We start from the raw sequence: 22,559 nt of genomic DNA, 5'->3' as shown, positions 1-22,559 counted from the left end.
GAAGGTTACTTTTATAGTCTCCAATCTGTGTTCAAGCACATGCTCAGGCCATCTCTGCCTGCACGTACCTCCCTGTAGCTCCCTCAAAATCAAACTGCCTTAAATGGCATGCCCACCCCCACTTCCCAACCTGCAGACCACCTTCCTCTTTCAGCCTTCTTATTTCTAGTGTACCGTTTGGGGGCGATTTGAACTTTGATGTCGTCCCAGCAGCGGGAGTAGGGGTCAGGGGAGAATAACAACATAGAAGTGTAATTAGCATTTTTTCTCGGTTCTTCCTCACTGAAGCAGCGAAGAATCACAGGTCAGTGAGACTTAGAAAAGATTTATTAAAAGTAGATTTTAGAAAGATAGAGCATGCCCCAGGGGAGGCAGGGGGTTTCGGTGAAGAGAGCTGAAGTGGAAAGGTCTGTATTGGGGTGTGTGATGGGTGATTACAAGGCGTTCTTAGGTGATTGGCATGTGAGGTCATTTTGATTGACACTTGGTTGCTATATAACTCTTTGCCTAGCGCACATGTGCTTACCCAGAATTCAATCTGTTATAATTAGATTCATGAACTTCCAGGCATAAACATAGTATTATAATGATGGATAATGAGGCTTAGGTTGTGAGCAGGTCAGGGTAGTACCTTCTGCACAGGCATCTGTGGCCAGATTAAGCCAGTTATAGGTTATGGCTATGGCCCTCCTGTCCTTTGTCTCTAGGGATCCAGGAGGGATTCTCTAACCACCAATAGGGTGTTCTTTGGGTGGTCTCTAGGCTGGGCCTATATTCCTTTGTTCCCCTGTTGCTCATGTCTGACTAGCTAACGTTAACAGAGACTCCAGTCACCCAAGTTCAAAATTTCATTATTCTTCCACTTGCCTTCCTCTTTTCCCTCCCACTGAATGAGAACAGGATGCTGTGAAGCCAACCAGGTTACTAGTGGAGAGATGGTGAGGGGTAGGGTGGCAGAGCAATGGGAAGGAAATAGGGGTGGGGTGCCGGGTGCAGCTGGCAGTGGGGCTCTCCCAGAGGTTCTAAGCAGGATGATGATGTGCAGAATGTAGCCACTTGGGGAGATGAACTTGTCTGTATTAGTTTCTTGTGGCTGCTGTAAGTACCACAACTGGGTGGCTTAAAACAACAAAAGTTAATTCTCTTACAGTTCTGGAAGCTACAAGTTCAAAATCAAGGTGTCCACAGGGCTTTTCAGAGGAAAAAAATCCTTCCTTTCCCCTTCCCAGCTTCTGGTGGCTTCCAGCAATCTTTAGCATCTCTTGGCTTAGACGTATCACTCCAATCTCTGCTTCTGTCTTCACATGGCCATCTTCTCCTTGCGTATGTCTGTGTCCCTTTGTCTTCACATGGCCTTAGAATGACACTAGTTGTTGGATTTAGGACTCACCCTAATCCAGTATGACCTCATCTTAAACTGGATTACTTATTTCCAAAAGAGGTCCCATTCACAGGTACCAGGGTGAGAACTTGAACATATCTTTTTTGGGACACAATTTAATTCATGACACTGACCAAAGGGTCCAGGGTGGCTTGGAAGGGCCTGGAGATACCTGAAGCTGGGCCAGGAGGCTGCTACACTGACAGGGAAGAGGCTGAAAGGTGGGTCCCTTGGGGGGAGTAACTGTTCTCTGAGCTGCAAGCTTCGCTTTGTGTTGCAGCCCAAATAGTGGGGCCACTACTGTGGCCACTGTGTACAGGTGCTACACGTGGCCAGCTGCTGCTGCTGCAGCTGCTGGCTTTCTTCTTCGCCCTGATCTGCTTCTTCCTGGGTGAGGCCAAGGGTACAGGGAATATCTCCCTGTCTGGGGCAAGTGGCAGGGTTAGGGTTCATAGAAGAGAACATTTCTCCTGTGCCCTTAAAGCATCCCCTGAGATGTCCCTTTAGGAGGGTGAGTCGAGGGGGTGGTGGTGCCTGCAAAGAGAGCTAAAGGTGGGGATGGGATTGTGGTGGTTGGTCCCATCCAGCCCCAGGAAAGGGTGCTCTCTGTTCTCTTCTCCCAGGGAGATCCCAGGCTGCAGATGAGGTTGGACCTGTGTGTCCTGTCTCCAGGGCCTGGCCCAGCCTGATGGGAGAGGGGTCTTACCTGCTCTTACCCAAGCTCTTGGTCTCTCCCCAGAGTGTCCAGCCATCCTGGAAGGGTTTGGTGTGTTCCCAGACACCAATGCTACGCTCCTCTGTAAGAGCCTGATGGAATTAGGCCTCAGGGTAGCCCATGAACATAGGAGCCCCAGACCCTATTCCTGAGTTCCTGAAGTCAGCACACTCCAGTGGGCTGAGCTAGACCAGATGAGAGCCCCTGCATGAGCCTGCTGTGGTCCCAGCTGTCCACCAGCCCACTCCACACAATGACCAGAACAGGAGAGCAAAGACAAGAGTCAGGAGACCTTGGTTCTGTACTGGCTCTGTAATGGATTCACTGTGTGTCCTTGGTGGAAGGAGAGAGGGGGGATTAGGTGGTTCTCACCTGAGTGTTCCCTTTCCTCTGTGAAGTGACATGCATATGTGCATGTATGTACAACATATACTTGTGCACAGATCAGCTTATGTATCATTTTGGGTGTGGACAGGTATGACTATATGTAGGTGTGTGCCTTAATCACACAGGTGTACATTTCATGAGTGGTTATTTACCTGTTTTAACTTGAATTGATGTGTGGGTGAGGGCTCAGATTTGTGAGCTCAAAATGTTGCATGTTTGTATGTGCCTGAGTATGATATGTGTGTGTATTGGAGGAGAGGCTACATGGTTCCAATTGCCCTGGGCACTGGGAAGGCCCAAGCTGTCCCAGAGCCACCTCAATGGGCAGCCCCCCTGGCTCTTGGTGCCTGGGGGGACTGTAGCTAGGCCTTCTAGAGGAGGAGTTCCATTAAAATGGCAACCTTGGGAAGTGAGTTTGCCATGGCTCAAGGGCAGGGTTGAGTAGGCAAGCCTTTGGAGACCTTCCTTGGAGAGGGGCTCTAGGCTCAAAACAACCTTGAAACAAGGTACCAGGCAGCCTGTGATCTGGAGATAGTGTGGAGGTCTCTTAGAATCTAAGCTTCAGGTCCAGGCTGAGGTGTTTCTTATAGTTGGCAGCTGTCCAGGGATGGATCAGCCTATCACAGTTCAGAAAGCATCCTGGAATGGAGGCTGGAGAGGTACTCCTATGGGTCTCAGGAGCCCAAGGGTCCAACTCCCCTCTGATGGCCAGATCCCTTTCCCTGACAGTTCCAAGCTTGGGGAAACTTCATCCCACAGGACTGTCCTGCCACCAACCCTACTCTGGGCTCTCCCTTATCCCACTCAATGTGAGCAAGCGGGAACCTTTGGGCAGGACAGGAGCACTGGACTTCAAATGGGGAAAACTGCATGCATACTCTCAGCTCAGCTACACACTTAATGTGACAACAGGATGGCGCTTTGCGCCCAAGACTGTTTCTGCCTATCCAAACCCACTGCCAGGGCCTCAGGCTGGGCTCTCATCACTTCCAGCTTGGGCTACTGCAACCACTAATATCCTATCTGCCCTTTCAGCCTCTGTGCTCCAATTCTCTGCCCCACCTTCTTTTCTTTGGTCCCTCTTGTCCAGTTAAGTCTCCTCTTCCCAAGTCTCTTCTCTGACCCTCCCAGGTAGGCTCCTCTCTCTGTCTCACTCTACATAGCATGTCTCCATTAATGAACTGAGTGCACTCAAGGCAGGGCTGGTTCTTTTCCATCATGTCCCGAGAGCCTGGCATAGGCCTGGAACTCAGTGGTTGCTAACAGTGTTTGTTAAATGAATGAACAGGTGTGCAAAGGAGCAAAGCCTCACAGGATTCCACATATGTGCCTCTTATAGCCCTTCTCTTGTGCTGTAGTTATCTGCAAATTGGACGCCCCCAGAGAATTCCTTGGAGGACAGAAGCCGGCCTTTTCCTCAGGAAGCCAGTGCTGGGGAGCACAACTTGCCCCAGGGAAGGTCTGTAGAGGCTGCCACAGTGTGATTCTGCTTCTCTGCTGGCTCCGGCTGACAAAGCAGATAAACTAGACAAAATCTGGAAGCTTCTCTGACTGCACTGGGACCTGCCTTGCCTGGGAACAGGAGAGGGGTTTGGAGAGTGCAGGGAATAATGGCTTTCCCTTATGCCGAATGTACTGTGTTCTTCATTCTCCTAACAGCCAGAGGGCATAGTTGGTGCCGTCCTCCTTCGCTTCTTCCAAAGCCCCCCCCTTTCTCCATGGAAGGGTGTGTGCTTGTATCTGACTGATACTCTGCTCTCCAAGTCCCCAGGTTGGTCTAGGGGGGAACCTCTGAATGACTGAAAAGTGTTTCTGAATTACAATTCTTAGTCCATTCTTCCCTTTACCCCTGCCCCCAGACTAAGTTCCCCAAAGGCATGACTCACCTGTTTATTCGTTCGTTCAACAAATATTGAATGATAGCCTTGTGTTCGTGATTCCCTGCCTGCACAGGTCTGGGTAGATTTGGACCTTCATCTCAGTCTCTAGCCCCAGCCTGAGGCTTTGCACGCACTCAGTGTTTTCTGACAGAAGACACACTAGTGGATGATTCAACAAGCAAATAGGGGAGAGGTTAAGGATCCCCCACAGATCCTCTAACACTGAGGGGAGAAATGGCCCCCTTTTACCTGGCTCCAGGCTGCCTGCTGTTAGCTGTGGCCAGATGAAGGGAAGTCCAGGGAAACAAAGAAGATCCAGTCTCAGAGAAGCAGTTGTGGCAGGGGCCTGAGTCAGGAGCAGCTACTGCTTGCTCTGCCAAGCACCATCCTGCTTTCCTGGAATACTATTAGTAAAACCAGAGGTAGGCGAGACTGTTGGACTGAAAGGCCTCGGAGGACCCTCACAGCTCTGCTACTTAGGGACCTGTGAAAGGGTCCCCCAGCCAGACCATCTCCAAGGCCCAGGGCCTCTGCAGCTCTACAGCATAGTCCATGCAGGAAGGCCAGACACAAGGGATGTCACTCTGTTACACTAGGAACAAGTGGCCCTCTTACCTGCTTCAGGTACAGGCCTGAGACTGGAGAAAAAATGTCTAAGGGACATACAACAGCCCATACTCACTGATACTATAGGAAAGGTACCAGGTGCAGTTGGAGACAGAGGCCATAAGCCAGGCCATGACAGCCTTGCTCTGTGATTGTAGACAAGTCCCAGCTATATTCTGGGCACCCAACTCCTTGACTGGTGATCCTACTTCACTACCCAGCTACATCCTCCACCCCTGTCACCTAGTGCTGGCTACTCAGGTGCCTAACACTGCCTGCCCTAATCTGGGTGGGTGGATTTGTAAGTGCATCTTATCCACTTCTAATACTCAGGACCTATCAAAGAGCCAGCCTAGAGCACGCTATCCAGTGCCTAGAATAAATGGAGGTCATGTTATGTCCATTGAAACACCTGCAACTTGGCCTTTTTCCATGTGAGCCCACCATGAGGCACTCCAGCTTATTAGAAGCAATAAGCTCTCCTTAGGCTGGTCAGGCACCTTTTGGCTCACATTCCTGTCTTTTCCTGTCCTGCATCAGAGGGGCTACTTTCCACCCCAAACTACATTTCATGGGCTCATTTGCCAACAGGTTCCTGGTTCATCTGTCCCATGGGAGACCCCGATGTTAGATGATAGGCAGAGAAGCTAGGGTTCTGCTCCCCCAATCTTGTTTTAGATGCCATCATTGCCAGTGCCTGTCACTACTTGGTACATGGTCTCGCCAGGCAGTCCTCACGGTAGTCCTACCTGGAGCTCTGGTAATACCCCCTCCACCCTAAGAGCACTAGTAGCTTCTTGCTGTCACCAATCTCAGGGTCGCCAAACCTTCTTGTTTGCCCTTTCAGTTCACCCAGCACCTTTGCAACTCATTCCCCATGTCAGATCTCCACTGGGTGGAGGCCACTGGCCTGACTTGACTCCTGATATATTTCTCCTCTTTGCCATCACACCCTGCATCACCACTGCCAAATCCTGCTCTCCATATTCCACAGCCAGAGCACAGACCAGAGACCACAGACCACAGACCAAAAGCATGTCAGAAGCTTTTTCTTTATACAAAGGTAATCAACACCATGGATCCACCGGCATGCTGTTGCAGTTCATACTGGCCCTTCTCACCAGAAGTCTGGGTTTGGGGCATGGTGGTCACTGTGGGGGAAAAACAACACAGGCCTGGGGACCACCAAGCACACTAGCTGGGAGCTCCCGAAGGGCAGACACAGACACACAGACACTGTATAACCAAGAGTACTACACACAGGGACAGGAAGGAAATGCAGAGCTGCAGCTAGCCATTGGCAGCCACTGACAACGCCCTCTTCTCCCAGGTGTTCTTTGGGAGGCAGGACAGCAGGTGGGAGGGGCCCTGGGCCTGGAGCGGAGAAGGCCAGCTGTGCCACTACAGAGCTATGCCACTTTATGTAATCATAGTCTTGCTCCTGTGGCTATAAACTGGGGACAATAAACTGTGCTTCACAAAGTTGTCATGAGGATGAAATAGGGACATATATCAAAGTACTCAACACAGAGCCTGGCACATAGAGGTGTTCAATAAATAATTTTTTTGTCAAGAAAACCTTAGCTCGGAGAGGACCTTCTTCAGTGGCCAAGATAACTTCCTGTGAGATAACTTCCTCATCAGGGGATCAGGACCCTTGTGCCCTCCTTGGAGCCTGTAGTTGGTGGAGTGGCCAGGGCCCCAGAATACACAGTGCCGGGGCAGTTGAGGGGGGCAGGGGGCTGAACCCCCAGAGAGGCCCCTGCAGAAGCTGGATAGACACCGAAGGAGTTAGGGGTTGTGCCAAAATGGTTCTGTACATAACACAGGCCAGAGGCAGGCTTGTAGGGAGGCAGGCTGGGCATGTGCCCAGGAGCACAGGCTGGCCAGGAGGCTAGTTTCTGGCCACTGGCATGCTGCATCTGGGCAACAGGGTGGCTCGGGGGCACGTGAGGGTGGCCGCTCTGTGTAGGATAAGAGCCGGGCACAGGGTTCAGCCTGGAATGGAACAAGAGAGAAAATGGTCATTCGGCTAGAAGTGGGAAGGCACACAGCAACCCCAGCTGTCATTCCACATGAGAAGAGCTTGGGGTCATTGTACTCCTTTATATTACAACATGCTTTGGACTTTGGCTGTAACTGGATCTAAGTATCAAGATCTAAGTACTAAGCGGGGAGAAAGGTTAATCTCAACCAAACAGAAAACAGATACTCAGAAAGGAAAGGGCCCACTCATAGTTCTGCGGCAAGCCAGCAGTAGGAAAGGATATTGGGCTGGTGGCTGAGACGACCTAGGATAACCTACTCATAGCAGCTTGCAAACCAGATGGAGAGATGGGGACCAGATCACAGCAGTCAGTGTATGTGTAGCCAGCAATTCTACCCAAAGAGAATGATCCGCCTCTGTGGGAGGAAGATGGAGGGGCTCTAATAGGGTAACTCAGGACTTGGGCCCAGGCTTTGTCTGCTGGAGATTTTCTATGTCAGCTCTCAGGAACAGATACTCACAGCTCAAAGTCCTGGCTGGCAGAAACCAATGTGACATGTGGGGAGCTACCTGTGCTGAGGTTAAAGACTCCACCACAGACATATGTGGCTAGGACCACAAATAGACACACACCCTAAGGGTTTTATCCTCTGAACTTCTGTGCTAAGTTCTAAATATAGAGAACAAATACCAATACCACTGATGTCTGTTAGGTGAGGACCGAACCTGTACATATTTCAATTAAAACCTGACCTTACAAATCAAATGTACAAATAAGTACAGACATGGGACACTGAATAGCACTTCTGGCATATTTTAAAATTTAGAGGTTTTGGCCTACCAGAAGATGGACAAGAGCTCCCAGGGGGACAAAGCTGTCCAGCCCGCCATGCCAACTGCCTGAACAAACACACATGTTGCAATGCTGCCTGTATCCCACTGCCCGGACATCCGAAACACCAAGTTGTGTTTTGGGTGCCTACAGGGTAATGAAGCCCAAACACCACACCAGGTGAGGAACACGAAAGGAACTGAAAGGGTCACCATGTTCCCCACCCAGATCCGCATGTCATAGTGAAGCGGGATCACACCTGGCACCAACAAGTCACAGCTACAGAGAGGCAACTTCAGTTGAGCATGGAAGAACATTCTCATCAGGGGTTGCCTTGGAGAGTGAGCTCCCAGCCACCAGATGGTGTGAGTTAAGGATGGGTGACCATGGCCACTACCAGCTCTTTTAGAGGGGACTCTTCCACACGGTAGGAGATTGCACTCAAGGATACCTTAAGTCCCCTCTAGATTCCATGGGGGTATTTAAAAGCCAAAAAGCCACGATTTGCCTCATTCTATATTTAAACAGCCTCTCACATATTTAGACTCCAGGAATTACTTGCCTAAAACAAAGTGCATTTCTGGTTTTTGCAGTTTTCTCCCCTCCCCTCCCCATACATGCCTTTAAAACATAGTCAAAGGGCTCTGAGCTGGTGAAGTCTGGGAACAACACCTCCTGAAATAAGAGCAGCTTCCAACTCAACTCAAACCCTGCATCCAGGCCAGCATAGAGTGCAAAATTTACTCTACAGCTGGATGAAGGCAGAAAAGGGCCACTGACATCTTGACTTCACAGTGAGTCTTTCCTTTTGAAGGGACTGTTCAAGGACAGAAAACCTACATTGTGAAGTCTTGGCATGGGCAGAAACTAGGGAAAGACACAGAGGTCCGCGGTGTGGGACGACGGAGAAGGAGTGAAGAGGACTTGGAAGCAGGAGACCCTAGCTCTAGACTAGGTCTCAGTGTTACCTGGAGAAAACTCCTGTCCTCTCTGGACTTCCTCTCTAAAAGGAAGGAATAAGGCTACATCAGTTCTGAGGGCTTGCCTAGCACTTTCCATTGAGAGTTAATGAGCTTGGACTAGAAGACAGTAAACCTCACCTTCTCTTGTTAAGTGGCCAAGAAAACCCCACCTCTCAGGTCTCGGGCTGTGCCACCTCCTAAACTACAACATAAGCTGTGTGACTATTTACGCTTGCCAATATGCCACGCCAGAGCCCAGTTCAACCTGCAGACAGTTCTCAGTGCTGAAGGTTGCTAATAATGCTAGATAGGGCTACTCCCTCCCATAGTCTGCCACAAGTCACTCAGGATTACCTATAGTGTTTCAAATGCCTTCTCTTTTCCATTCCTGCTCACTCCCTACTTTAGATGCAGCTAGGCAGAATCAAGAGTGCTCAGAAGACATCTGTGTATAGATTTTCTGGGCTCAGGGCTCCCCACACCCAATTCCTTTGTCCCCATGGCACTGAACCAGTCACACCCTCTACCAGGTCCTGGAATTGCTTAAAGAATAAGACTTAAAGGTTCTGTAACTTACTTCCGGCTGTTGGCTGCTCTCCTTTCAGCTGAAGAGCCTGAGACGTACTTGAACATTGAAATCTTCCTCATTAGGCTGAAGGGGAACTTCTGGTCGAGCTTCAATGCTACTCGCTCTGATAGGTCGAGGGAATAGCAGTATGTGATGCCATCTGAGGTAGCATGTTAAGTAAAATTGGAGGCAGCTAAAGGGATAGGGCTGAACACCCCCCATTGAAGAATAAAGGTTCCCAAATTTATTCTACAGGGGCATCAGTGCTTTTTCCACCATAAATTCTAATTGGAGTTTCAAGCTCAGGGGTAAGCAAGAGATGAATTTCTATGCCCTGTACCTCAGAGGGAACCTAGCCCAGCAACAGAGGGCAGATAGGAGCTAATACTTCACCTTCCCCTATGTCAACGCTATCCTATATCTTAAGCCTCTCTAATCCCTGCAATCAGAGTCATAAGCCAGCACACACCTCCGTCCTTGCAGTGGGATGAGGCAGGAGGCTCTTCTAATATCCTATAGAGAGGACTGACATCATCTTGTACTTTTGTCCCAAATAGAAGGCACCTTGCCTCAATATGACCAAGTGGCCTTCATGTGGGCCTCTTTGACAGCACTTCCTCCAGTATGTGAGGGCACTCTGGTTATCCGATTTGTCAGCCTACCACTGCCTAGGCAGCCACAAAGATTCAGCCTTCATCAATCCATCTATCCTTTCAACAAATAGTTACTCGATAACTAACATGTACCAGGAACTAAGGAATAAGTGATAACTGCCAGACAGGAAGTAACTGGGTAGAACAAGTGGTGATAAGCAAAAGCTGATCTATGGAAGATGCTGCTGGGAACCCTAACCTAGTGTATAGATATCAGAGAAGGCTGAACCCTAAATTGTGAGTAACAATAGCTAGACGAGGGATGGTGGTGGAGAGAAGGCTTCCCTACGGAAGTACCAAGAGAGAGTTGTTCCTTGAGACAGTGTTCTCAACTTGAATGCTACTAGTATTTTCAACACAATTCTTTGCTGGGTTGGGCCATTTCATTCATTACAGGACATTAACCATCCCTGGCCACCGGCCACTAAATGGCAGTAACACCTCATCATTGTGATAACCAAAAATGTCCATGAATATTTCTAAATTCTTTCAGGAAGGAAGATTCCAGCTGGTAACCAATGCTGTAAGAAAGTCAGAAGTTGTCACGGCTGATGACTTCAGAATGAACTAAAGAATCTGTTCCACTTCTGACTCTGAGGAAGTAATAACATTAGATTAGTCCTCCCACCACAAAGCAAAATACAACATTTTACACAATTGTTTTTGGACTTTGGACAGACTGTGATACCTATAGAAATGTGTGCAGGAGTTCCCCAAGTCTTTTGCTGAATACTAATGTGCACATACTTAAGCTGAGACTCCTCAAACCAGGCAAAAAACAGCTGCTGAGGAAACAACAACTTAGAGCTTAACAACTCCTGGAGCTCAGAACAGGGACATGATCAAGTTCTAACCAGAATGGGTAAAGAGAACCCACTGAACAACCAAGACATTTAGAATAGACCTTCCAAAAGGCAAAACCTTAACAAGTAAATTGCCTATCAGGAAAAACAAAAACAAAAACACACACACTCTTTAAAGGAAAAGAACAAAATTCATCCCTAACATAGCATTTACAAGGTATAGCATAAAATAAAAAATTACAAGACAAGTGAAGAAACAAAAGAATGGGATCCATAATCAGGAAAAAGAAATCAGTCTAAAGAAACAGATTCAGAAATGAAGTAATACTGACAAGATGATGGTATCTAACAGCCTTTACAAATGTGTGAGTATATGTTTAAATGAAAACATAATGATAAATAATCTCAATAGAGAAATAAAGAAACAAATGGAAACTCTTGAGCTGAAATATGAAAGATGACAAATAAAAAACTGGGTGGGTTTAACAGTAGAGCAGATACTGTAGAAGAAAACATCACTGAACTTGAAGGCGGTGTGATGGAAACTAAAAAAAAAAAAATGACTAACATATGTGTAATTGGCACCCTAGGAAAGGAGAAAAAAGGATAGGAAAAAATACTTGAAGAAATAATCACAATATATTTTTTAAATTTGATGAAAACTCTAAACACACATATCTAAGATCAATGACTCCAAGAAGGTAAACACAAAGAAAAACACATGGTAATTAAATCGCTAAAAATTAATAAAGAAAAAACAATGAATTATACAGGGAAACTATAAAAATGATTACTCATTTCTCATCAGAAACAGGACAAACCAGAAGTAATACAATGAGATCTTTAAAAGTGAAAGATCACATAAAGCTATAATTCTATATTTAGTAAAATAAAGGCATTTTCAGATAACCAAAAGCTCAAAGAATTTGTCACCAGCATACCCACTATACAAGAAATGTTAAATGAAGTTCTTCAGACTAAAGGAAATGATACCAGATGGAAACTTGGATCTACTCGAAAGAATGACAAGAACTAAAAATGGTAAATATGAGTAAATATGTGAGTAAATGTTGCTCTTTTAATTAAAAAAAATATAACTGTTTAAAACAAAAATAATAGCAATGTATTGTGAGGTTTATAACATATGTAGGAGTAAAATGTATGATAACAATTACACAAAAAGATGGGAAGAAAAATAGAAATATAATGCTATAACGTTACTATATTATATACAAAGTGGTATACTATATGAAAGTAGTCTGTGATAAAATAAAAATGTATACTGTAAACTCCAGAGCAACTGCTGAAAAATAAAACAAAGAGGTATAATTAATAAGCAAACAGAAAAGATAAAATACTAAAAAAAAAAAAAAATGCAATTGAAGGCAGGAGCAAAAAACGAAGAGCAACTGGGACAATGAGAAAACAAACAGCAAGCTGGCAGACTTAACTCCAACCAAATCAATAATTACACTAAATGTAAATGAGCTAAATATGCCTTTTAAAAGACAAAGATTGTTGGACTGGAGCACCAACTATATGCTATCTACAAGAAACATGCTTTAAATACAAAGACAAAACATGTTAAAAATATAAGGATTGAAAAATATATACCATACAAATCCTAATTTTAAGTAGAAAGCTGGAATAACTATATTAACATCAGATAATAGAGACTTTGGGGAAAGGAATATTACCAGAGATTAAAAGGATCAATTTCATAAGGATAAAGAGTGAATTCATTAAGATGACATCATAATCCTAAATGTGTATGCATCCAATAATAGAGTTTCAAAATACTTAATGTAAGAAGTGGCAAGAAATGAAAGGAAAAAATAGACGAATCCACAATTTTAGTTGGAGATTATAATAACCCTCTCAGCAACAAGTTTTGGGATACAGAAGGCTTGAACAACATCAACATCTTGACCTAACCAACATATACTGAATACCATACTCACCAATCGCAGAAAGCACATTCGTTTCACATACACTTAGAACAATGACCAATATGTACTAAATGCTGAGCCAGCAACAATTTAAAAGGGCTGCAATCCTACAAAAGAAATGTTCTCTTACCTCATATAATGACATTATTAGAGATCCATAATAAAAGGAAATCTGAAAAAAAATCACTAAATATCTAGAAATTAAGCAATGCACTTATAAATAATTCCTGGATCAAAGAAGAAATCTCAAGGAAAATTAGAAAATATTTTTAACTGAGTAATGCTAACAGATCAAAATTTGTGGGATGTAGCTATAGTAGTGCTTACGGGGGAGTATATAGCTTTAAATTTTATTAGGAAAAAACGTTTAAAATCAATGAAATTAAATTAAAATTAAAGAATAAGAGCTATGTTATCAATGTGAATTTATACACTACCTATCCTAATAGCTTTTAGAATCATAAATTGAAAAAAATTTTAGGAATGTACCTGTCTAATTCCCAAAACTACCAGCTCTGATACTTAAAAAAGTAACCGTTTGTATTTTAAATTTCTTTTCTCTAATGCCAGAATATTTAGACAGGGATTTAAGGCTTATCCTAAGTTTTTAACCACCCACATGGTAAAAGCCTATTAACTTTTTTTCCTGAGAAAAAGACTAAACCAAACAAAAATAGAAAAACCTGTTTCCTATTCCTTTTATGAAACATCTCCAGCTTGTGGGTATTTCAGATTCTTCCAATGAAAACTTACCATAATCATTTAATGTACATACACCTTAGTTTATAAGAAAAAAAATCAAATCAGAATATTTTACTAAATGGCAGTTCAAGGAGATAGCTATGTTGATATTTTCCAGATGAGGAAATTCTGGCCTAGAGAAGGGAAGTGACCTGCCCAAGGCCACATGGTTTTCAAAGCTGAAGCTAGAACCCAGGTTGCCTATATCTGAGCCCAAGGTTCTACTTATGTGACTCCTCAGACCCTCCAACTTGGTTCACCCTTTGGGATGGATGTCATCGTTCTACAATTCCCTCCTAGGAAGGATACATGCAATCCCAATTCCAAGGCCACAGACATTACTGAGAAAAGAGGTCTGGGGAATGAGCCAGGAGGCGCACAGCAGGAGCCATGGCACCAGCAATGAGGGCACAACCATGCCAAATACAAGGGCCCTCCTCATCCGAGAGCGGACAGCGTTGACGCCCAGCATGGCAAAAGCCACTGGGGTGAAACCTCTGGCATCTTCCACCTCCCCCAGCTTCGACAGCGATGTCACGGCCTCAAACGACAGGAAGATGATAGCAGAGAAGAGGGCGAAGATGACGGTGAAGAAACAGTGGCGGACGGTGCCCACGGTTCTCTCAAAATTGCCGGCAAAGCGCCAGATGATGATAGCACCACAGAGCAGGGAGACTGGATTCTCATAGACAAAGATGTAGGTCACCAGCCTGTAAACTGCAGAGGAAGCTGGGTTAGAGGCCTGACAGTGGATTGCTCCAAGGAGGGAAAGGTTACAACCCACCTAGAAAAGGGGGAATAGCCCCCACGATAGAGCACTGAAAGCCAGTGAAAATCAGCCAGGAGCCAAGATAAGCAGTGGAAGACCACAATGAAGGACCCAAGACTCAAAGTAGAGGCATGAATGTCTAAATCCCTGCTCTTTCCCAGACCTGGAGTAAGTCTTATCAGTGACTGACTTCCACGTGGGGGAAAAACACTTTTTAGCATGGGATGGTCTTTGAATTTGTAATTTGCTTTATGCCCCTTTTTTAGGTTTTAATACTGACCTATCTCACCAGGCAGTTTGAGGGTTAATTAATTGTAACAGCTTCAGGGTGGATTGAGTGGGTGTCCCTTAACACTCTGTGTGCCAGTCTCCTCGGTTGTAATCCTGACCTCTCCTTCCATAGTGGCTGTTCAGAGGAAGAAAAAAGGGACCATGAATTATTTTGCACCTATAAAGATTATCACTATAATCTAGATATAAAAGATTTTTAAAAACTATCACTAATAATATAAATATCAAACTCAGAAGTCTTCTTTGAAAGTGCTTATTCAATCTTACAGGGAGAGTGATGTTTTATGTGCAATGAGACAGCAAAGAATCTCACTTTTGTTCTTCTAAAAAGCAGTCAGATATCTCTTACGTACTTTTATGTCCTTGCAGGCCATAAAGCTGAAAGAGGGGACTGGTGAAATGACAGTAATATTGGACTTGGGAGCCTAAAGACTTGGAGTGGAATCTTGGCTCCATCACATATGTGTTAGCTGAGCTTAGTCAAGTCACAGGCCCTCGTGGCTTCAGTTTCCTAAATATAAAGTAACATGATTACACTTGAGGCCTTCAAAGGTCTCTTATGTACCTAATATTCACTTGCCCATGAACCCCATACTCAGAGAAGCTGTGAACTGAAGAAAAAAAGGGAGCTCAGTTTCGGCTAACATTTTGCTTCTGGCTATGATATGCTCTGTGTCACAGCGGGAGTAGGGGATAGTTTTAGAGTTGAGCAGGGAGCCAGGCTATGAACCTTAGGCCATTTCTGTTAGGCTTTATTATCTGAAGAGTACTTCATTATTTGTTGAACTCTCCCAAAACTGAAATTCCAAGTATAAATGTGAAGTTTCTAGAAGCAATTCTATATGATTTGGGGGTTATACACCCCCAAGACTCTAGTTCCAAAACGTCACACAATTAAAAAAAAAAAATCTGGGTTCTGTCTGAATTCTATGACTTAATGGCGCTGTAATTCTCTGCATTAAGCCTCAGTAGCATATAAATAATAGGCAATAATAAAGCCTACATACATCATGGGATCTTCAAGAGGACTGAATGAATTTAATGCATGTAATTGTGCTTTGCAAAACAGCAAGTTATACAAATTTCCCATTTTACTCCCCAGAAAAAAATGAAATTTTATGAGCTAATGTTTTACATAATGGTCTGCAAAATTCCTCTCCCCTAGGGCGGGGCGGGGGGGGGGGGCACACCTCTCCCAAAGGCACAAGATCCCCTCCCTCCTCCTGACTCAGAGCTGGGAATCTGAGTCAGAATTAAGATACTAATGAAGAAGCAAAAGAAATCCTAAACCTTAAGAGACCAGGACCCTTACAGAGGTAGCTATAGATAAAGCTCAAACGTCTTGATGACAGCAAGAGAAAAAAAATTTTTCAGTGAGGGTTATGCCCTAAAGCAGACGGAAGTGTGTATACGACATAGGAGAGGAAAAATCCTTTTCCTTAGAGAGAGAGCATGCGTGAATGAAACCGGTTTGCTTGCGTATGTATGTGGGGGCTGTCATTAGTCTGGAGGCGACAGGGAAGGGAACAAATTTGGGTAGGGAAGGATTACAGTTGATGACTAAGATGGGGCTTGGAGAGACAAAAACGTGGAATATGCGGCTGGTCTCCGGGTGGGGAGAATGATGATGTGGACGGAGTAGCTGGAGGTAAGGCCTGATGGCGCAGGTGCTGGAAAGCCGAAGCCCAGGCCCTGGCGAGGTTGGAGGAAAAGGACTGGTACGCGGTCCCTTCCCCGCCCTGCTCACCTTGCCAGTTGCGCAGGCAATCAGACCTTAGCGAGAGGCCGGAGGGCGGCAGGGGCGGCTGCAGCAGGAACAGGCGGGGCCCGGACACCAATAGCGAGAGCAGCGCGGTGAAGAAGGTGGCGGATGGCACCTCCGGACAGAAGGACCAGCTCCGACTCCCGGGTTCCGAGATCGCCATGGCCACCACCGCTTCGGTGGCTGCTGGGCACCGAGTAACCGCCGACTGCTTCTGCCTCCCCAGGCTGTCTCTCCTGGCAACAGCGGCGGAGGCGGCCGGAAACCCAGCTTCCGCAGGCTCCGCCCACGCCCAACAGTCCAATCCGGTGGCACCGACCAGCCTCCCCTGCGCGCAGGCAGCGGGATCGCCTGTCAGCGTCCTGTGCCTGCGCAGCCCTGTGGCACCCCTGGCCTGCGGTCTGGGGGCAGGTTCGGGGCCTTGGGTTTGGATGTCATCATCTCGGCTCCAGATGCCACCATTGTATATTGTGGCTTACAGAGCCATTTCTCTTTCTCTCGCTCGCGCCTCCCTCCTCTCGCTCGCTCGCGCGCGCGCACACACACACACACACACACACACACACCTCCCTCCCTCCCTCCTCCCTCTCTTATCTGCGTTTATCCCTGTTATACGTTAAAAGGAAGAGAAAACAGGTTTGGGGAGGTCTCTGGGTAGTTCAATTAAAGGATTTAGAATTCAGGTCCCCCCACTGCTATGGCCTGGATTTGGCCAAGAGTACAACTGAGGCAGCCTTTGGTGGCTGGGTTAGAACGGTAAGAGCGTGAGACTAGAGAGAGATTGTTAAGGCGCTGACGTTTTAGGAATGTAATATAATACTTTATTAATCAAGGTCTTTCAGCAGTTCAAGTTAGTGCTTCCTTTGGAGAACAGCTGTTTAAGGTAGACAACGGGAATATTGTTTCTTCCATTACAATGCTCCATAAGGCGAGGCATCTTGCCGAAAGTCACAGTGGGATGTGGTAGGACTGGGATTTGAATCCATTTGCTAGGCTTCAATTTTCTGCCCTTTTCACTACAGTATTTCCCCCTAATGTCCTGCCTGCCTGTATGTAAAGACTACTGAAAAACAAATGCTTCGCCTCTGCTGGACATTCAGATCCATTCTCAGGCCCTATTCTGCTCCCTCTCTGTAGATCTGGCAGTGTCTGTTTCCCTGAACATCAGGGAGAGAACCTGAGATTATTTTCATCTTTTATGTTTAGCACTAAAATATAACCATATAATTTTCCAGATAATATGAAGCAATGGGACATTTAAATGAATACTATGTACATTTAAACTAATGTTGTTCGTGACAGCAGTGAGCATGAAAATTAAGGTTTTACTTAACAGAATGCAAAATATGAAACAGGAGTGTGGTGGAGCTGCTAAAAGTAGTGAATGGGGACTTAGGCTGCTGGAACCCAAGTCTGGGCCATAGAAAAAGGAGCGTGGTGGTGGTCCCATTTCCTCTGTGTCAGCCAGGCCACTCCAGGAGTTGTGGGTCTTCTAGACACACACTGAAAACGGATGTGGAAAACTAGAGCTTGTCCAACAGCTGACTGGAATTGGGAGGAGGAGGCGAGGGGGGGCTTCAAATCAAGTCTGATGAGAAATAATTAAAGGGACCACAGAGACTTTCCTTCCAGGCCATTGGCTGTAATTATCTGAAGTGTAGATTTATTCTGTTTCTCCAGAGGGGAACACTGAGGCAGAAAGGTGGAAATGACAGGGAAACACACTTAAGAAAGAACTTTCTGACAGTTCGGGTTGTCCATCCATGGAATGAACTGCCTTGATCAATAATGAGTTCCTGATACTAGACATGTGCAAGCACAAGCCATCTGGTGACTTGATGATAATATTGAAGATACATTTGAGCACCAGCTTGGAGGTGGAAATAGATGCCTTTAAAATTTTTTTTGGATCTTCAGTTCTAAGACTCCATAAACAAACACAAATGCATATGGAGGGTTGATACATTTATCATTTACCAGAGGGATAATCGCATTTGGTCTCCTAGCAGAATGAGTTGTGGTGACTTCACATAACCTACAGCGAAGGGCTGTGTAGTCTAATGCAGAGGGTCTAGTGGTCTCCTGTTTCTGATTCTGCCTCCCTCTTCTATTTTTTCCAATTGTGCCTCCAGAAAACCCCAAACCTTCTCTTAAGTTTGGGAGATAGAGAACTGGAATGAGCAAACAGCTCCTTCAGTAGGCAGGTGTAGGGGCGGGGCACAAGAGGACTGTGAATCATTTTTATCTTTTTGTCCTTGGTCCGCAAAAAGACTTCCAGCCTCAAATATGCTACCCAGAGATTCCTCTGTTTGTGGCCCACCGGTCATCCTCCAACTCGGAGAGTGTCTGGTTCTCCAAGTGCCATATTTTAAGGCTATGGGACAGGTGACTTCTGAGGGAGAATGCATACCAGTGTGGACAGTCTAGATCAAATCCATGAGCAAATTCTGTCATCTCTACCTGCAACCCATTCTCCACCCAGTGGAACCAGGGTGGTTTTTTAAAACAGTAAATCAGAAGGCGTTGCTGCTCTTGTTACAATTTATAATTAGTTAATTAGATATCCCACACATTCTATTCCCTGCTAACCTTCCTAAGCTCATTTTCTACCACTCTGCGTGCCCTGTGGGAGATGGAATAATGGTCCCCAAAGATGTCCACATCCTAATCCCTGGAAGGTATGTATATTTTACTTTCTGTAGCACAAAGGACTTTGCAAATGTGATTAAGTTAGAAATATTGAGGTGGGAAAATGATCCTGGATTATTTGGCTCAATGGAATCATGAGGATCCTTTTAAGGAGATAGATCAGAGGGACAGAAGGTGATGTGATGACAGAAGCAGAGGTTGGAGCTATGTGCCTTGAAGATGGAGGCAGGGGCCATCAGCTAAGGAATGAGGCAACCTCAAGAAGCTAGAAAAGGCAAGAAAACTGATTTTTCCCTAGAGTTTCCAGAAAGAACAAAGCTATGCCGACACCTTGATTTTAGCCATGTAAAATCCATTCTGACTTCTGACCTCCAGACTGAAAGATTATAAATTTCTTGGGGAGGTTTCCAATTTATTATTGTGGTAAAATACATATACCATTTATCATCTTAACCGTTTTAAGTGTACAGTTAAGTTGTATTACATACATTCATATTGTTATGCAACCATCACCGCCATCCATCTCCATAACTCCTTTCATTTTGTAAAACTGAAACTATACCCATTAAACAATACCCCCCATTCCTCACTCCCCCAAGCCCCTGACAACTGCCATTTTACTTCTGTCTACAGAGATTTTTATTCTAGGTATCTCATATAAGTAGAATCATATGACATTTGTCTTTTTGTGACTGGCTTATTTTACTTAGCATAATGTCCTCAAGGCTCATTCATATTGTAGCATCTGTCAGAATTTCCTTCCTTTTTAAGGCTGCATAATACTCCATTGTATGGATATAGCACATTTTGTTTATCCATTAATCTGTCAACGGACACTGGGGTTCCTTCCTCCTTTTGCTACTATGCACAATGCTGTGGAAAACATGGATATACAAATATCTCTTTGAGACTTAGCTTTCAATTATTTTGTGTGTATACCCAGAAGTGAAATTGCTGGGTCATATTATAGTTCCATTTTTAATTTTAATGGTGCAGCCATTGCACCATTTTACATTCACACCAATGATACACAAATCTAATTTTCTCTATATCCTCATCAACATTTGTTTTCTGCTTTAAAAAAAAAATAGTAGCAATCTAATGAGTATGAAGTGGTAATTTGTGTTGTTTTAAGCTATTAAGTTTCTTGTAATTTGTTACAGCAGCAATAAGAAGTGAATACATTCCCTCGTTCACTACACTGGTGTTCTTTCAGTTTTCAGACAGGCCAGAGGGTCTCAGGGCCTTTGAACATGCTCTTCCATCTCCTGAAACATTCTTCACCTGGTTAGTGTGGTGGCCTCCTTCATAGCCATCAGGTCTCCAGCTCACCTGTTTCTTCCTCAGGATGGCCTTCCCAGATCAACTTCCCTGTTATTTCTTCTTTCAGTGTACTTGCTGCAGTCTCACCTATTCATGTCTTGACTTAGCTGATTGTCAGTCTTACTAGGCTATAAGCTTTCCAAGGGTAATGACCTGCTGCTATGTCCCCCAGCACCTAGAATAGAACCCAGCACATAGTTGGTGCTCAGAAATATTTGTTAGTCCCTCTGTGCAGCTGGTGTCTTTGGTGTGGGGAAGAAAAAGCTGTGGTTGGTCAGAGGCTAGAGGACATGATAAGCACCAAATGTCTCAATTTAAAACGCTGAGGCAGCTTTGGGACCAGTGCCAACCATCCAACTTGGCCAGCTAGGGTGTTCTCGGATTTACCACAACCTCGCTTATCCCCCCACCCACCACCTCCAGGACACATCTGCAGAAAGAACGGAGTGACTACAGGGCTTGGAAGGGGCTAGGGGTAAGGTGAGGACTGGACCTCACCCACCTCCACGGGCATTCCAGGGGCACAGGATATCAGGTCCCTCAGGCTGCCCAAGTGGTTCCAGCCGCCCATGGAGGAGCCCACAGAGCAGCGTGGTTCCTTATTGGCCTGCTCTTCCTCTTCTTTCATCCTTAATCATATGAGGGTGGCAGCGGTTCAGAATGACTGGCTACCAGTTCCCCACTCAAACTTCTTTTAGCAGCCCTTAATCCTCAGAGCCAGGGCCTCCAGACCCCTGGGTTGTGGACTGGTATTAGTCCATGGCCTGTTAGGAATCAGGCCCAACAGCAGGAGGTGAGTGGCGGTAGAGCAAGCAAAGCTTCATTTCTCTTTGCAGCTGCTCCCCAGTGCTAGCATCACCACCTCAGCTCTACCTGAAAGAACGGAGTTGAGATCATCAGGCAGTAGATTTTCATAGGAGTGCCAGTCCCTGGTCCCAAAAAGTTTGGGGACTACAATTCTAAGCCACATCCTTACTGCCCCCTAGTGGACAGCCTGTGCAGAGTTCCTTGAGTCTGATGGAGAAATGGTTCCTTCGCAAAGCAGAATACTGCTCCCTGCTGGTTGTCTCCGGAATTGGCTCACATCTAGACAGATGGCTTTAATCTGGAGACAGTTGAGTTCTCCCTGTGTGACCCTCCCATTACATCATCAAAATCTTGCGTGGCACCTCCCCCCAAGTAATGTGACTGCAGCTTTCTGTGATATTCATTTGTCAAGACATCTCTCCCCAGTTCTCTTTTCCCACTGCATAAGCACGCATACCCCCAGGGGAGAATACCGGTCTACCCACTCCATTCCTGTCTGGTAACTGATTTCTACAATAATTCTCTTGGGTCAATCCAAAAATTATCTCCAGTGTTAGTTAAATGGTTGTGTGTTTACAGTCCAGTATGATATAGCTACGCAGAACATTATGCTGCAGTTTAAAAATTATATTTATCAACCCAAGAAAAGCAAAAACATATATCCCACAAAAAATTTGTCCCATGGTGTTCATAGCAGCATTATTTATAATGCCGAAAAGTGGAAACAACCCAAATGTCCATTAGCTGATGGATGGGTAAACAAAATGTGGTATATACATACAGTGAAATATTCAGCCACCAAAAAAAATGAAGTGCTAAAACATGCTATAACATGGATGAACTTGAAAACACGCTAAATAAAACAGGTCCAAAAGGAGCACATATTGTATGATTCCATTTACATGAAATGTCCAGAGTAGGCAAATCCATAGAGACAGAAAATATATTAATGGTTGCCAAGGGGTGAGGGAAAATAGGGATGGGGAGTAAGTGCTAACAAGGAATGGTGTCTCTTTTTGGTAGTCAGAGAAATGTTTTAGGATTAGTGGTGATGATTGCATAACTCTTTGAATATACTAAAACTACTGAACCGTACACTTAAAATAATGAATATTATGGTATGTGACTTATATTTCAATAAAAAAATGTGCAAAGAAATGAAAATTTTAAAAACTAAACACCTGATAGAATTGTGTACTAAAAGAAATGAATTTTACTGTAAGTTTAAAAATAAATTTAAGTAGTCAAGATGGCAGAGTAGGTAAAGACTCTGCTTGCCTCCTATCATGACTACATCAAAATTGCAACTAAACTACAGAACAACCATCGTTGAGAATCACATGAAATATAGCTGAACAGAAATCCTACAACTGGGGACACACAGAAGAGGCCGCCTTGAGACTGGTAGGAGGGGTGGAGATATGAAATGGGCTGGTCCCACACCCTTGTTTGGCAGTTGAGAATTGAAGAGATATTTCAACTGTGGAAATCCCC

At 45.1% G+C, this 22,559-nt stretch overlaps 1 protein-coding gene across 2 annotated transcripts; it reads right to left on the bottom strand.

Annotated features, from left to right (window-relative positions):
- Positions 1 to 6,001: 6,001 nt before the first annotated feature.
- On the bottom strand, positions 6,002 to 16,552 carry RHBDD2 (rhomboid domain containing 2). 2 transcript variants are annotated; one of them, XM_036225825.1, is made up of 5 exons: positions 16,272 to 16,401; positions 14,514 to 14,639; positions 13,774 to 14,181; positions 9,328 to 9,478; positions 6,002 to 6,967 (listed from the first exon to the last, which is right to left on the bottom strand). In XM_036225825.1, the coding sequence occupies exons 3-5, from the start codon at positions 13,934 to 13,936 to the stop codon at positions 6,610 to 6,612; spliced, it is 672 nt and encodes a 223-aa protein (XP_036081718.1). In that variant the 5' UTR covers positions 13,937 to 14,181; positions 14,514 to 14,639; positions 16,272 to 16,401; the 3' UTR covers positions 6,002 to 6,609. The 2 variants fall into 2 exon arrangements, with proteins under 2 accessions (XP_036081718.1, XP_016002040.2); XM_016146554.2 differs by lacking the exon at positions 14,514 to 14,639 and having other exon boundaries at positions 16,272 to 16,552.
- Positions 16,553 to 22,559: the final 6,007 nt, after the last annotated feature.

The sequence above is a fragment of the Rousettus aegyptiacus genome, unplaced genomic scaffold (genome assembly GCF_014176215.1).
Source record: "Rousettus aegyptiacus isolate mRouAeg1 unplaced genomic scaffold, mRouAeg1.p scaffold_m13_p_8, whole genome shotgun sequence".
Taxonomy (NCBI): Eukaryota; Metazoa; Chordata; class Mammalia; order Chiroptera; family Pteropodidae; genus Rousettus; species Rousettus aegyptiacus.
This window is presented reverse-complemented; position numbering and strand designations above follow the sequence as displayed.